The sequence below is a fragment of the Larus michahellis genome, chromosome 8, assembly GCF_964199755.1.
Source record: "Larus michahellis chromosome 8, bLarMic1.1, whole genome shotgun sequence".
Classification (NCBI taxonomy): Eukaryota; Metazoa; Chordata; class Aves; order Charadriiformes; family Laridae; genus Larus; species Larus michahellis.
The window spans coordinates 44,083,711-44,097,718 of NC_133903.1; the positions used below are offsets into that span (position 1 = coordinate 44,083,711).

The 14,008-nt window shown below is 35.7% G+C and overlaps 1 protein-coding gene across 4 annotated transcripts in view; it reads left to right on the plus strand.

The window, feature by feature from the left end:
• ZZZ3 (zinc finger ZZ-type containing 3) overlaps positions 1–14,008 on the plus strand; it is a 60,247-nt gene that overhangs the window by 16,386 nt on the left and 29,853 nt on the right. For all 4 annotated transcript variants that reach the window (XM_074596647.1, XM_074596649.1, XM_074596648.1 and 1 more), the window contains exons 2-3: positions 8,840–9,003; positions 11,402–12,963. In XM_074596647.1, the coding sequence (XP_074452748.1) occupies positions 11,453–12,963 (1,511 nt within the window). In that variant the 5' untranslated portion in view covers positions 8,840–9,003; positions 11,402–11,452. The remainder of the gene's footprint in view (positions 1–8,839; positions 9,004–11,401; positions 12,964–14,008) is intronic.

Sequence of the window (14,008 nt, forward strand, 5' to 3'; positions counted from 1 at the left end):
TTTGAGAACTGCGACGTTAAGGTTCTAGCATAGGGGTATATCAGTGAAACATTTCAACAACTGTAGTATCTCAGACTGTTTCTGCAGAAAATAGATATTTCTATGCTTGCTGTGCAGCAGTGACAGTTGCACTATGCAATTTTATTAATATATCAAAGTCAATCATAACACAGCCACATGAACGTTTAAAAGAGCTAGGGCTCTTAAAAATAACTGCCAACCAAAAAGCAACATAAGGCAAGTCATTTATGGTTGGACTCGATCTTAAAGTCTTTTCCAAGCTGAATGATTCTGTGGTAGCAGGCTAGTACAGTATTTAAATTCAAGGTAAAATCATAGTTTGTCCTATAAGCTAGTCTGGTACTTTCCAGAGCCCCTGGCATGTGAGAACGCATCTGTTTGGTTCCATGGTGAGTGGTGCTACAATCGTACCTGCAATATCAGCTCATGTGGCAAGGGGGGCCTGTAATTCTGGGAGCATGAAAATGCATTTGGTCAGAAGATGCAGCAGGGCCACAGCATAGCTGTGACAGGCTCTGTTTCTTTTATTCATAGATGCCAGGATAGTTCTGGATTCTGCCCCTCTCCCAGTCTCTCCAGAATCTGTTTTAACCATTTGGAGACGTGATTTAGATCAACTCTTTAGCTTAGGCAAGAAGGTGTCCCTCTCTTTGTGTAGTAGTCTACAAAAATGGACAGACTGTTTTTTCTTGGGGCTTTTAAGAAAGTAAAGGAGCACTGTTCATCAATTCCTTTTTGTCTGTAAGCAGGGTTATTAAGTACTTGGTGACCCCTTACAATTGCAGCCTACCTGTAGGAAAAAGGGAATGTCTTTTTATGCTTGATATTTTCTTCATATTGCAATAATAACTTTGTTAGGAAATAAATCATATTTTTCCTATTTATTGGTATAAAACTATATTCTAGCTGTGCTTGAGAGATTAAATACTCTTGGAGTCTATTGTGCTAGAATAACATTTTGATAAATGGTTACTGTAACCAAGTTAGGGTAATTAATTTTATAATGAGCTTTTCAAGAACCTGTGTAATTTAATGTATCTCAAAGATGTTAGTCACATGTTTTAGTAATCCTGCACAGGAGATGTTCTTTGGATAACAGCAAAGCTATTTAGCAGCTGAATGGTTTCACGTGAAAAGCATATTATAATTTAGAGTGGGACTTTCACTTAGGATGATGTAGTGGAGTGGGTAGGTGGGGTCAGAAGGATAGAGTGACGGCCAATAAGTGAGGTTAAGTGTGATTTTTTTGAAGCGGGACATGAAAGTTATTTCTGTAATCTGTTTTTAGTTCTCTTGTTAAGTTAGTTGTATCAGACAACAGTTACTTTATTGACTGATTAGTAGGTTCACTAAGGGTGTTTAGTTAAGGCTTTACTGTCTTTAGTTAAGGTTTATTGTCTTTATTCATGCTAAATGCAATTTGTATTAAATGATGTCACAGTAACTGGTCCTTTCTGGCTTTTTTCTAATACGTTAAGATGAAGCAGTACTAGGTGGTGTGTTGAAGTGTGGAATGTGGTTTCTTGTTCCTAGGGCTTTGGTACCACCTTACAAAGTTCACATGTTCACCTTTGGTTCCGGCCACGTGATCCTTGTGCTGCAGCACATTGTCCTTTAGTATGACCCACAGAAAAAAGAGACTCATCTGGACCCATTTGAAAAGAAAAAAAGAAAAGGTGATATTTTCATCTCAGACCTATTTGTAGATTCATTTCATAGTATAGTTCCACAAATATTTGTGTTGACAGAGTTGTCACAAGTATTTGTGACATAATTTGGATGGGTGCTGCAGTGATGTGTATAGATTAGTTGTGACTAGGTAAGATCCCAGATACTGCCTGCCTGCTTCTTCCAGTTATTCCCAGTTCCAGTTTCCCACTTTCACGGTTTCCTTCTGTCTTCTAGCAGTTCTTCAAGATTTCCAGTCTGTCTCTTTCCCCGGTCAGCGTCCGCTGACATTGCTAATGCAGCTGTTCTCCTTACATATCCATTTGTGTTTAGCGTTTCCCTTACCCTGCCTTCATCTCAACTCCACCAGGGTTTTTGTTCTCAGGCAAATGCTTCTCTACACCAAATTCCAATTTCTTACTCCGAAACATGGAGGTAGAAAAACTTACTGAAGAAAAAGTCAGATGTGTCTTAAGCACTAAGAGGGTTTAAAAAAAATATTCCATATTTGTGCACAGAAATAATTATTTTGACTGAGATTTGAAGGGAGAGGCAGCAGGGTGGGAATATCAGTCTGAGGCAGATGCTTCAATGTATGATTTCAGCGCAAACTCTAATTTGGCGAAGAAACTGAAAGCAGTTTAGGGTTTATCTGTAAGAAGAAATTTGATAGAGTGGTTACTTTTCTAGAATTCTGCTGTACGGTTACACTTGTATGATTGCTATTTAGTTTTATATGAAGTTACTTTGCAACCTTAACTTGGAATGTTTGACTGGAAAAGGGATGTGATGCCTCTATTGTACCCATCCTCCCAATAAATTTCCTCATGTAGCTATCCCAGGGCAGTGAGAAATATCAGTGCAGTCAGCCGTTTTGATAACCCACTGCTGAGTGGAAGGGATAGAGAGGAACAGATGTGCATTGCTAGTCACTGTCATGTAACTTGCTGGTTTGACCTTTTTCTTTATTTTGTGGTTTTAGAGAAAGAGGGGTCAATGTAAGACAGAGGTGGACAGGAGGAGGTTAAACTTTTGGTTTTTTTCACACATCCTATTATTGAAGTACCAGGTTCAGTTTACTTGCTTGCTCTTCCATTACTTTTTTTTTTTCCCCCAGAAAAAAATAGAAACAATTTTTCCATAAGAATTTCTTTCTAAAGAATTTCCCCCCCCCCGCCCCCCCCATGTAACAACAGGTTTGTCTGGCCTGGTGAACCCATCTAATTTAAGGAAGAAAATGAGTGTATTGAACTATCCATTGGAGTTCTTTGCCAGTTTTAGGTTTTTTTGTGAAGTGCATCCCAGCTAGTTTGGAGTGGTACAACTTTTAAAAACAGCTGATACATTTTTTTTTCCCTACTATTCTAAATTTTTCCTTTTTTCTTTATTTTCTTAATTTCGTCTTGCTATCCATATATATAAGATAAAGTAAATATAAGTAGTGCCATTCTGACAAACTGTATTTCGACTATAGGTAATATAATCTTACTGTGTCAGAGATGGCTGAAATCTCAGAGTAATTCCAGAACATGGAGCTTTGTAACATTTATTTATTTTTACTTTTATTGCGTTTAAACTTTCATTATAGCTTTAAGCTGCTTATTGTTAGATATTATTTCAAGTAAGATCTTTTTAACATCTTTTTGGAGGGAGTTTATTTCTGTAATTTGAAAGTATTGCTTATTTTGATGTAATGTAAAATCAGAAAATAGCAAAACTAATTTCTTGCTAATGTAGTTATGCTAAGCTCGCTATGTGTGGGAAGAGATGCTGGCGTACTCTAGATGTGATAGACTAGTGAATATAAAATTTTTTTAATGGAATTCATCCCTAATTTAGTAATACCACTTTGCTAGAAAATGATGTGCTTTATATGTGGAGATAAACCAAAATCCCGATAATTTGATGTCTGTGCAGGTTCTCTTCTGTTCAAAGATGCTAATTTTTTGTCTTGGGCAAATGCTTCTTTAAGAGATTAGATTCTGTTTACATAAATAGCTTCTGCACTCTTCATTTTATACAATAAACTTTCCTTTTTAAAAAATGTACTGTTTTAAATAATATACTACTGCTCTGCAGAGAATTTAAGAATTGCTATTTTATGCCGCAGAGATGCACTGGTTTTATTTATGAGTTTAAGTCATCTATGAGTGTTCTTTTCTTGGAGATACACACACATAAGCAGTACTATATGCATGCTTAAAATGTATAAAGTAATTGGTTTTTTTCTGTTTCACTGAAATAATGTGGTCTGGAGTGTATAGCTGATAAGAAGAAAGATAACGGTGTAATGATCAGAACGTCTCTAGGCAATCAGAACACAAAAGCTTATTCAAGATACCTTTGGTATAATTCTCTGTGGAAAATGCAAAACCAGAAGATGTAATTTCACGCCCCCCGCCAGGGGCCATAGCGTGAAGCTTATACAGAGTTCTGCTAACAATTAGAGACTGCATGCATGCATGCTTAGTGCATGGATGCAGTAATTGGTTAAAAACTTGACATGCTCATAGTAGAAGGTAATGACAAACAGGACATTCATGGTAAATGTTGTGCTTTTTCTTTGTAAAACCACTTTAATGTAGAAGACTGAATTACAGATACAGCGTCAGGTCAGAGACAGGTTTCGTCAACTCTGACTGATTCTTGGGAGAAGTGAAATTTAGAAAGAGGCTTGAGAAAATGCAATTTTGGCCATCAGTTTTGTATCTGCACTGAGACCAGTAGCAAGTTCCTAGTGGACTGTTGTTTCCTGAAATGTAAATAGTGGCCAGTGGCTCAGAGTGGTTTCTCAGAGATACTGAAAGAAACAGACAATGTTTGTAGGTTCAGAAATATGGCAGACTTTGCTGTATTCTTATGTAAAAGTCACAGTTATTTTAATAGAGTTATATTAAGTGCATTGTAATAGCAGTCTAGAAAATCATTAGGTCAGTGGAAGCAGGATTTCAAAATTAAAGAAATAGTTTGGGGTGAGATGTAGAACAACTGAGTATACATTGTCAAGCCAGCTAAATTATGCACGTTACACTCTTAAATCGCACCATATTATTGTCATTGATACACATTTGTTTCAATTTGTTTTTTTCCCCAGAAAATATTCTGCTTTTCGGTATTAGAAAGATGTGTGTAAAAGTGATGTTTCTTTTGAAGTGTTACAATTTGAAAAAAGATAATGTAAAATCTGACACAGTTTTTCTTAAAAAATAAAATACAATGTTTTAAAAAAGGAAAATACACTAAAGACTCCCAAGTTCTGGTGACAGAAGTAAGTATGATCAAAGAGTCTTATGACTGAAATAAAACATTCTGCAATATTCCTTTCAGCCAGAGGCAGGCAAGGTCCCACAGATCTTGAGCAGAAAGAAAATGGAACAGGAGAGGGCAATTACCTGTGTGTCACATTTGCTCTTGTAAATGGTAACTACACCAATAACAGATATTCTTTCTGAAGTGATTTTGGGATTTACTGCAGTATGGGACTAGATAGTGCTACTGCTATGAGGTATCCACAGTGACAACAGCTGAACACTGGAAAAACCAACACATCAAAACATTTTAGTCTTCATCACCATGCGGTATTATTGAGCATGAATGGAAACTGATTATTAGATGAGACTCAGAAGAACAGGAACGGACAGATTATTCCTCTTCGTCTAAGATGATGATGATTCGTTATACTTGAGATGAGATGAACAAACCGTTCTCTCTTCTAGGGTTGAATTGTTGTGGAAGGCTGTAGCAATTGTCCATTTTCATAAGATTGTGATATCAAATAACTACTGGTTGCAAGAGTCTCTTCCCACTTCCTCCCCCAAATACACAGGTTTTTTTGTTTGTTTGTTTAATATTGTATGTAATGTTAATATATCCATCATAAGTACTATATGTATAAAAAGCACTACAACTCGGTTATAGTAGAGGGTTTCATTGCTTTGCTGCTTTCAGGTCCCATATGCTGATACACCCATTATGTTAATATATTGACCTCTTTTCTTTACTATTTATTCTCTAGTTTAGGGCCACATTGAACATACTTTTAACTATGTATGTGTTTCTTAATTCTTGGGATTCCTTTGAACAATGGACTTGTTTCCCAGATACCCAGTACTAGCTTAACCCAGTGAAGAAATTGTTTATTCTGCATAGAATCATAGAGTCATAGAATGGTTTAGGTTGGAAAGGACCTTGAATATCATTTAGTTCCAACCCCCGTGCCACGGGCAGGGACACCTTCCATTAGACTAGGCATATTTAGGAAGGAATTTCCTCATTTTCCTGTCTTTAACTATTGGTTTCCATCTCCATTTGTTTTCTCTGTTGCTAGAGGTTTTCACACACACAGTTCAACATTCACTAGCTTTGCTAAATAGGCTACTGGTTAAGTTAAATAAAAATTCTAGCATAGTTTTATGACTATGGTGTGTATGAGTAGAGTTCACCTAAACCCCTTTAACTAAGGGTTCTCAAATGCTAAAAACTCCATGTAACTCCATCCTGTGCTGTCATCAAATTCTTAATTGTACGTATCAAAAATTTCTGTAGGCGGTTGAATTTCAGTCTCACTCTGAAGTTCCATACTGATTAATGTATGACCATTCCGGTTAAGGTTTCAGCATCAACACTCACAACACTGATGTCTTCCCCAGGTCCTTCCCCACAAGAGACAAATTTAGAGCCCCTTTCTTACTTCAGAGCTTTGTCTCTGTCTTCATTATATTCTGTTTTCAGCTGTAACTTTATCATTTTTAGTAGGCTTTGCAAACCAGACCATGTTAATAGTAGCTGATTCATTCTCTTTAGGCTTTGAGTCTTTATTGCAATATTCTCTTTCTTTAATGTTGATGTGGTTCCCTGAAGAATGGCTTAGACCTAAAAGGGTATTTAGTTTCCCTTGCACTCCTTATTCCAACACATAAATATCTTCTAAAATGAGCAGTGTCCAAAACACTAAATTACTCTTCCATTGAATTTCTCTGCCATGGAAGATGTGGTTATTCCAGGTGAAAAAAATAATTCTAATTGGCTGTGAAATGTAAAGAAATACTAGTTTCTTTTCAAGAACGGAAACTTCTGGGAGAAGTTATTTAATTATTCACTTAGTAAGCTTTTGTGAATGTTGTTTTCTAGTGTTTAAGCAGTAATTGAGGTGCAGTCATTTCTGTGTATCCTGATGAAAGTTTTCTATTTTTTTTAAATTATTTTTTTTCTAGAAACTGCTACTAAACAAAAAAACCTGAGTAGATAAAACATTTTTTTCCCCCACCTTGGTTTCTCCTCTTGTGATATTTACACATTCTTTGTGCTGTGTCTAAAATGCTCTTTCTCTCCCCAGATGCAACTAGACGCAGCAGGGTTTGTGTCTTTCCTGCTGTGAGTAAAATAAGGTTGTTTTAGGGGAAAGAAAATTAGGGGAGATAACATGTACAAATCTGAGGAAAGACTGACATTAGTATTTCAGCCATTCCTGAAGCAACTTATGCGAATATTCTTTACTTATGGACTGGTGAAGTAATTAAAAATTTTGAGATTAGACCTCCTTCTGATTGATTCACTGTTATATTTTGTTTCAGGCTTTTTTTCTCTATTTTCTGTATTACGAAAGTTACTAGGCTATGGGATTTTTCTTGAGATACGTTGTTTGGGTTTTGCAAAAATCTGTCAAAATCTCGCCTTACTTTTGCTATTTATGTATATCGCTTTCCTGTCAGTTAAAGGGATCTGTAGGAAAAGCAACAATACAGGTTTAAGTAACTGAGAACTTACCAAAATATTAAAACCAGAAGAAGCTGGATGGCAGGGAGACACAGGCTGAAGTCACTTGATACTGGGGCTTTTTATGTTCCTAGTTCCATTCCTGGTATGGCTAAGTAGCAGCTGTTTCTTTTTGCTCATTCCTTTCAGTCATTTATCTCTTGCATTTTCAACTGTTTTTCCTTGCCTCCTTGTTTTTACATTCTTTATTTGCCTTTTATTATGACAGTTCTTTTCTGTTAAATTAAGAAATTCCACTGAGTAATTGAAATCTAATTCGATTTAGTTATTCATATAATAGAATTTATGATACTTCATGTAACATCATTATAGAAATATCTTTCATCATTGAATTTTACTTTAACTCAACGTAATTAACCTCTGATTTGGCTCATTTTATATTTTGAATTGTCAACTTAATGGGGAATTCGTTTTCTGCTCTTACGATTTCATACTGGTAATTTGAAGTATATAATCTAAATATAATAACCGTGTAGAAAGAAAAATGCAGAGAAACGTGTCAGCTTGTGTTTCGCATCATAAAGTTTCTGAATTGTCAGTATGAAAATAAGTTCACATTTATGAAGTCAATAGAATCTGAAGAAGGATTCAGTAATCACTATTCTATAGTGATATATGATGCCTCCATAAGAACTAGATGTTCTTAAATTAAATGCAATTCGTGGTATGTTTTTTTCAAGTAGTAGTTGTTGGGCAATGGCACTGATGCCCAAACTCTGGAGACAACTGAAAGCATTATGTAGCTTTGGATGCATAAATTTTATTTCTGTCTTTCAATATGAAAATGGGTTAACTTCCACTATAAACAAAGTAGTACACATTTTTTTCCTTGGGTGAAGAATAGATTTAATGTGAACTCTGGAAAGCGTTTCACTCCTGTGGTGTAGGTGAAGGCTATTCAGGGATTTGTAGCCAGTGTAAGTTTTGAGTTCTGCTCCGTTGATTAAAATTAAATAATTGTTTTTCACTGTGTATCTAATTATAAAATATATTTGACAATGCATTTCACAATTCATTAGTTGTTGTAATATCTTTCACTACTTGGTTTCTTGTGTCTCTTCAAGTGTCTTCTGAGGTTTGAACACCCTAGCACGACTGTGTTGTGAATTCATTTGCTTCCACATCTTTAGGGTGATACAGTGAATCACTTAAAAATAACCAAGATAGATATTTTATATTTGAAACCTGAATTAGGATTTCACATTCTTAATTACTAATTACTTTATAGAATACTGTTCTTTATGTAGGACACTTGTAAAATTGATAATTGCTTCTTAAAAAAAATCCTACTTTTTATGTGTCCTGTTGCATTCTTTTTAATTTTTAATGAAATAATTTAAATGTTTTATTGATGCCTTTGTCTTTTTCTCAACAGTTTTCAAAATCTTGTTAATGTGATGGGTGATGGCATAAACTGGTAAAAAGGCATTTGGATTACATCATGGATATCAGCAATGGTGATTGATATTTTTCTAGTGGTGCAGTGAGAGCCCGCTCTATGAAATGTCAGAAGTTTCTATTTCTTCTAGTTTTGCAATGGTAAGTGTTTTACATTTTGTACTAAGAAAATAACAACTTTTTAACTTATGTAAGGTGTATTTCTTTAGAAAGTAACATGCCAACAAATCTGTAAAGATTTCTGTGTTACATATTATTTCTAATGCCTGTCGAGTTCAGCAGTAATTACTCGCCAAAGTGTACGTTGGAATTTGGTTTAATTTATTTTATTGGTATCCATTTGAAATGTCAGTTACTTATCCTTAATGTGTGCTAGCCTTAATTAGAACAACCTGGGTGAAATGGAATATCTAAATGACCCTGTTTTTCATGTTTGTGTTCAACCCCAAATGAGGTCGCTCTTCAGAAGGTATTGAGCTTGTGTGTAAAAGGGGGAGAATATACAGGCAAGTTTATCCATGTGGAAAATAGATATAAACAACCATTATAGACAACACATAGTTACGTGGGGTTTTTTTCTCTCTTCAGCTCAACTACTGATGTTTTGCTCATTTGCTCTTTCTCGTATTATTCATATTTTCTCTTAAGACAGAGTTGATTGGACATCTCACACTTCGTTCTGCATCGTTAACTTTTAAATGGTCAGAATGGAAGTTAGTATGATAGCAGTTCTTTACCTGTATATCCAGAAATACAAACAGTGCCCCTTTCCAGGCATTCATGTACGGCAACGGGAACAGCTAACAAGCAGGAGAGTTGTAGCAGCACAGATGCAATGCAGTTTTGAGAACATTTGAAACTTCCACTTTGTAATTACTGTTTCTTAGTTATGCAAAATGATGTGCTGTCTTATACAGTTGTATGTAGAGCTATACCAGGCAATACTTTTAGAATACATTACTTTCATTAAGAAATACTACTTGCATTATGAATACCTAAACAGACATTATAGTAATTACTGTTAATTGTCAAACAGAATTGTATTGCTTAAGAGATGTACTGGTCATGTCCGTTCTCTCTTTTCTGCTTTAGGACCATTTGACACCCAAATAGTAGATTTGTGAGAATTTATGGTTTTCTTCCCCCTCTCCTTTGCTGAAGATGGAAAACACCTATTGAAACAATTTTCCTCCATTTGTCATTTTGAGCCTTTCTAAATAACATGTAAAAGGCTTGATTCTGTATTTAAAATTCTAAGTCCTCACATCATATGTCAGTTGAACAGGTTTGTAGAATCTGGAATTTGGGTAGATGGAAAAGGGAAGGAATGCCATTATGTACAAATGTGAATCTATTCATTATCATGGATATTATGACAGATTTGTGGTGATATGCAGTTTGACACATTGAATTTTTAAAGATGAAATGAATAGAAGGATAAGACTGAACTGATTTCTGTTAAAAATGTTATTTTGAGATTTGGCAAGTCGAGTACTTCTACATTGCACCCTGAAATACAGGCACTCTCAAACCGGACTTTTTAAACTTAGCTTCAAGTCTGAATTTACTTAAGTCTGATTTAGGTGATGATTCATCTTACCAACTCTGTGAAAAATTTTAAAATGAAGTAGCTCAGAGGAGACTACTGAGAAGATAGAGCTAGGCTTTTTATTGATGTAAATGGTGCAAAAATAGGGGAGGCCCCACCTGGGTCTAAGAAAAAACATTTTCACTATAAGGACAATTAAACACTGGAACAGGTTGCCCAGAGCAGTTGTGGAACATCCGTACTTGGAGGTTTTCAAGACCCAGCTGGACGATATCCTGTGTAACTAAATCTGAATTTAGTCTTGATGTTCGTTTGAGCAGTGTTGGACTAGATTGCCTCACAAAGTCCTTTCCAACTTGAATGATTTTATGATTCTGGTTCAGGTATTTTGGTTTAGTTCATTTTTACTATTAATGACTGTAACTGTTTTTTACTGGTGGGATTTTTTTTTTAATTCCTTGTTAAATTAGAATTGCAATTTTGTTTAGTTATTTACTTGTTTTGATTTGGTTTTGTTTTAAGCAACAGGTGAACAAGCAAATACAATTTTAATGGCTTCCTTGTTAGTATGTGAAACCATGTAACTGGAAACTGTGGGATATTAAGAATGTGATTTGATACGTCTCATTTGACCAGACAAACAATAATACTAATACATTATATAATACGTACAATACATAAAAATAATGTATTGTAGTAACTGGAGCCTAACTAGAACATTCCAGCCTTACATAAATACGGACAGCGTTGACACACAGGTACTAAAGCCAGAACAACCACATATGCCAAGTCAGCTACTTTGTAGCTTGGGTGGAAAACTTTTTTAATGCCCTAAGGAAATACCACAGAAAAAAGTGGTATTAATGGATTGCATAGGCATCTTCGGTTTTACTTTAGGTACATTTCTGACAATATATTTTTCACATTTGCTATGTCTGTAGTTGTTCTTAAAATATTTTTTCTGACTGTTTTGTTTACATTTTTTTGAAGGTTTCCCAATGAGTGGATCATGATGAACATACTTTAGGGACTTGCCATAGTATGGCTGCTTCTCGATCTACTCGTGTTACAAGATCTACAGTGGGTTTAAATGGTTTGGATGAAAACTTTTGTGGTAGAACATTAAGAAACCGTAGTATTGCTCATCCAGAGGAAGTTTCACCCCATCCTCAAATACGGTCAAGGTCACCAAAGAAGAGGCCAGAGTCTGTGCAAACTCAGAAGGGAAGTAACGGTGGAAGAACTACTGATTTGAAACAACAGAGTGCTCGGGAATCATGGGTGAGCCCTAGAAAGAGAGGGCTGTCTACTTCGGAAAAAGATAATGTTGATAAACAAACTGTGGAAAACTGTGAAAAAAAACAAGCAGAACCTGTTTCACCAGTTTTGAAAAGGATTAAGCGCTGTCTACGTTCAGAGGCGCCCAACAGCTCAGAAGAAGACTTGCCTACTAAAACAGAGAAGGAGTCATTGGAGCATAAAAGCTTAGTGTCGGACAATGATGCAGTCTCCACAGGGACTAAGCGAGCTTGTCGATGTCTTATATTGGATGATTGTGACAAAAGGGAAGTTAAAAAGGTGAATGTCTGTGCAGAAGGATTTAATAATTCTGCAATAGTTGACGAGATCGCAGGTTATCAGACTGTCAATGGAGTTGGTGAGAGAGACTCAAATTCTCTTAACTGTGATGACTGTCAGCTTGATGGGAACGCTAAGCAAAACAGTGCTGGTTCCTGTATGTCCAAGGACAAAACAGTAGCAGAAAATGGAAACTCATTTGCCCATTCTTCATTGTTGCTTAATAGCAGCAAGGAGGACAGTGTTGTAGACCATTATGTGCCTTGCACAAACTCTCAAGAACAGGTAAAGTTAGAGGACCACAAAATAATAAATGACTGCTTGCCTGAGGAGCACGCTAATCAGGCAGATGAGCCAGCTACAGGGTCCTTTTCTGAAATCCAGTCATCTTTGTTAAGGGATTCGGAGGAGGAGGTAGATGTTGTAGGAGATAGTAGTGCCTCTAAGGAACAGTGTGCTGAAAACACCAATAGCAACCCGAATACTCATCATGACAGTGCATCAATCTCAGGTGAACCTGAACCACATTCTTCAGTGCTGGACTGTGTTTCAGCTCAAATGACATCTATGTCGGAACTTCAAGAACACAGATATACATTGAGAACTTCACCACGAAGGGCTGCCCCTGCCAGAAGTAGCCCTACTAAAAATAACTCTCCTTGTAGAGAAAACGGACAGGTTGAGGAAAATAATCTTAGTCCCACTGAAAAGAATGTACCTGTAGGTATTAATAATATCAATGGATCTCCCAAAAAGTCTGAAGAAATTAAACAGAATGAAAAAGAGAGAAATTGTAATACGGGAGATCATGGGAGTGATGGACTAAGAAAGCCACTTTCTGAGGGTAGACTTGTTGCTGGATATGTACCATCTGCCAAAGAGAGTGCCAACATCCACACTGCAGAGGATGATGAGGAAGAGCCTGATGTGTATTACTTTGAATCAGATCATGTGGCATTGAAACACAACAAAGAGTATGTGTAACTATGGTAACCATGAATTCTGCTTTTGTTTCTTACCAAAAGTATATAAATTAATACATATTTAAAGTACTTTCACAAAAATTTAAGTGCTTTATAATTTTCATACTCTTCAGTCTTCATTTTTCTTCCTTGTTTCTACCCCAAACAAAATTGAACTCTATTTAATATGCAGTATGGTACAGCAATGTGGTTTATACATTTCTAGCAATATGAATTCTTTAGTCAGAAATTCGGTGGTTTTTTTTAAGACACATGTGTTACCTCTTTTCTCTAAAAAAAATAGCTGGAAACAAAACCAAAGGAATTATAACCCTTAATTAGAGTTCAGTTATTCATCAGCATATCCAGTAGGCACAGCACATACAGTTTATGAAATTATCATTCTGTTGTACATAGAATTCAAGGTTAGATACCTATTTTCAAAGTGTCATGGGAAAGGCATCATTATTATGTTAAGGAAGATAAATCGATCAAATGCAGCAGTTTGAGAACTTTCTTCGGAGTAAATTAATGTCTACATTGCTGTTTATATTCATTAAATGTAAATATATACATGTTCTAATTATTAGCAAAGAGCACTAACTTGTTTTTATATTTATCATCGGAATGTCTGTAAGTAGAACTGTGGTAATCGTGCATTTGTGGTAACTCTGAAAGATTCTTGAAACAAAAGGGCAATTTTCTCAGTGAAGAAAGTTTACACAGAAAAAAATTTGTCTTCGAAGGGTAGACTGAGCAACAGTTTTTATTGCACAGTTTTGTAACGCTGTTTTGACTTCTGTGTTTTGCTGTTTAGTAGATGTTCTACATTTTGTTGTGAGTACTGAAAGGCCAAATGCAGATGATCTTCAGTTTCCTTCATATGAAGAGTTAAACCACTGCTAGTAGTTTCTGTAAATAATCACAGCACAATTGTTGTGAATATGGGGCACAAGGTACAGATGACTCTTTAATCCAGCAGAAGTTTGACTGTTTTTTTTGGTATTATAGTTGCGTTATCTTTATAATGAAATTTTGTTCAATATTAGATACGAAT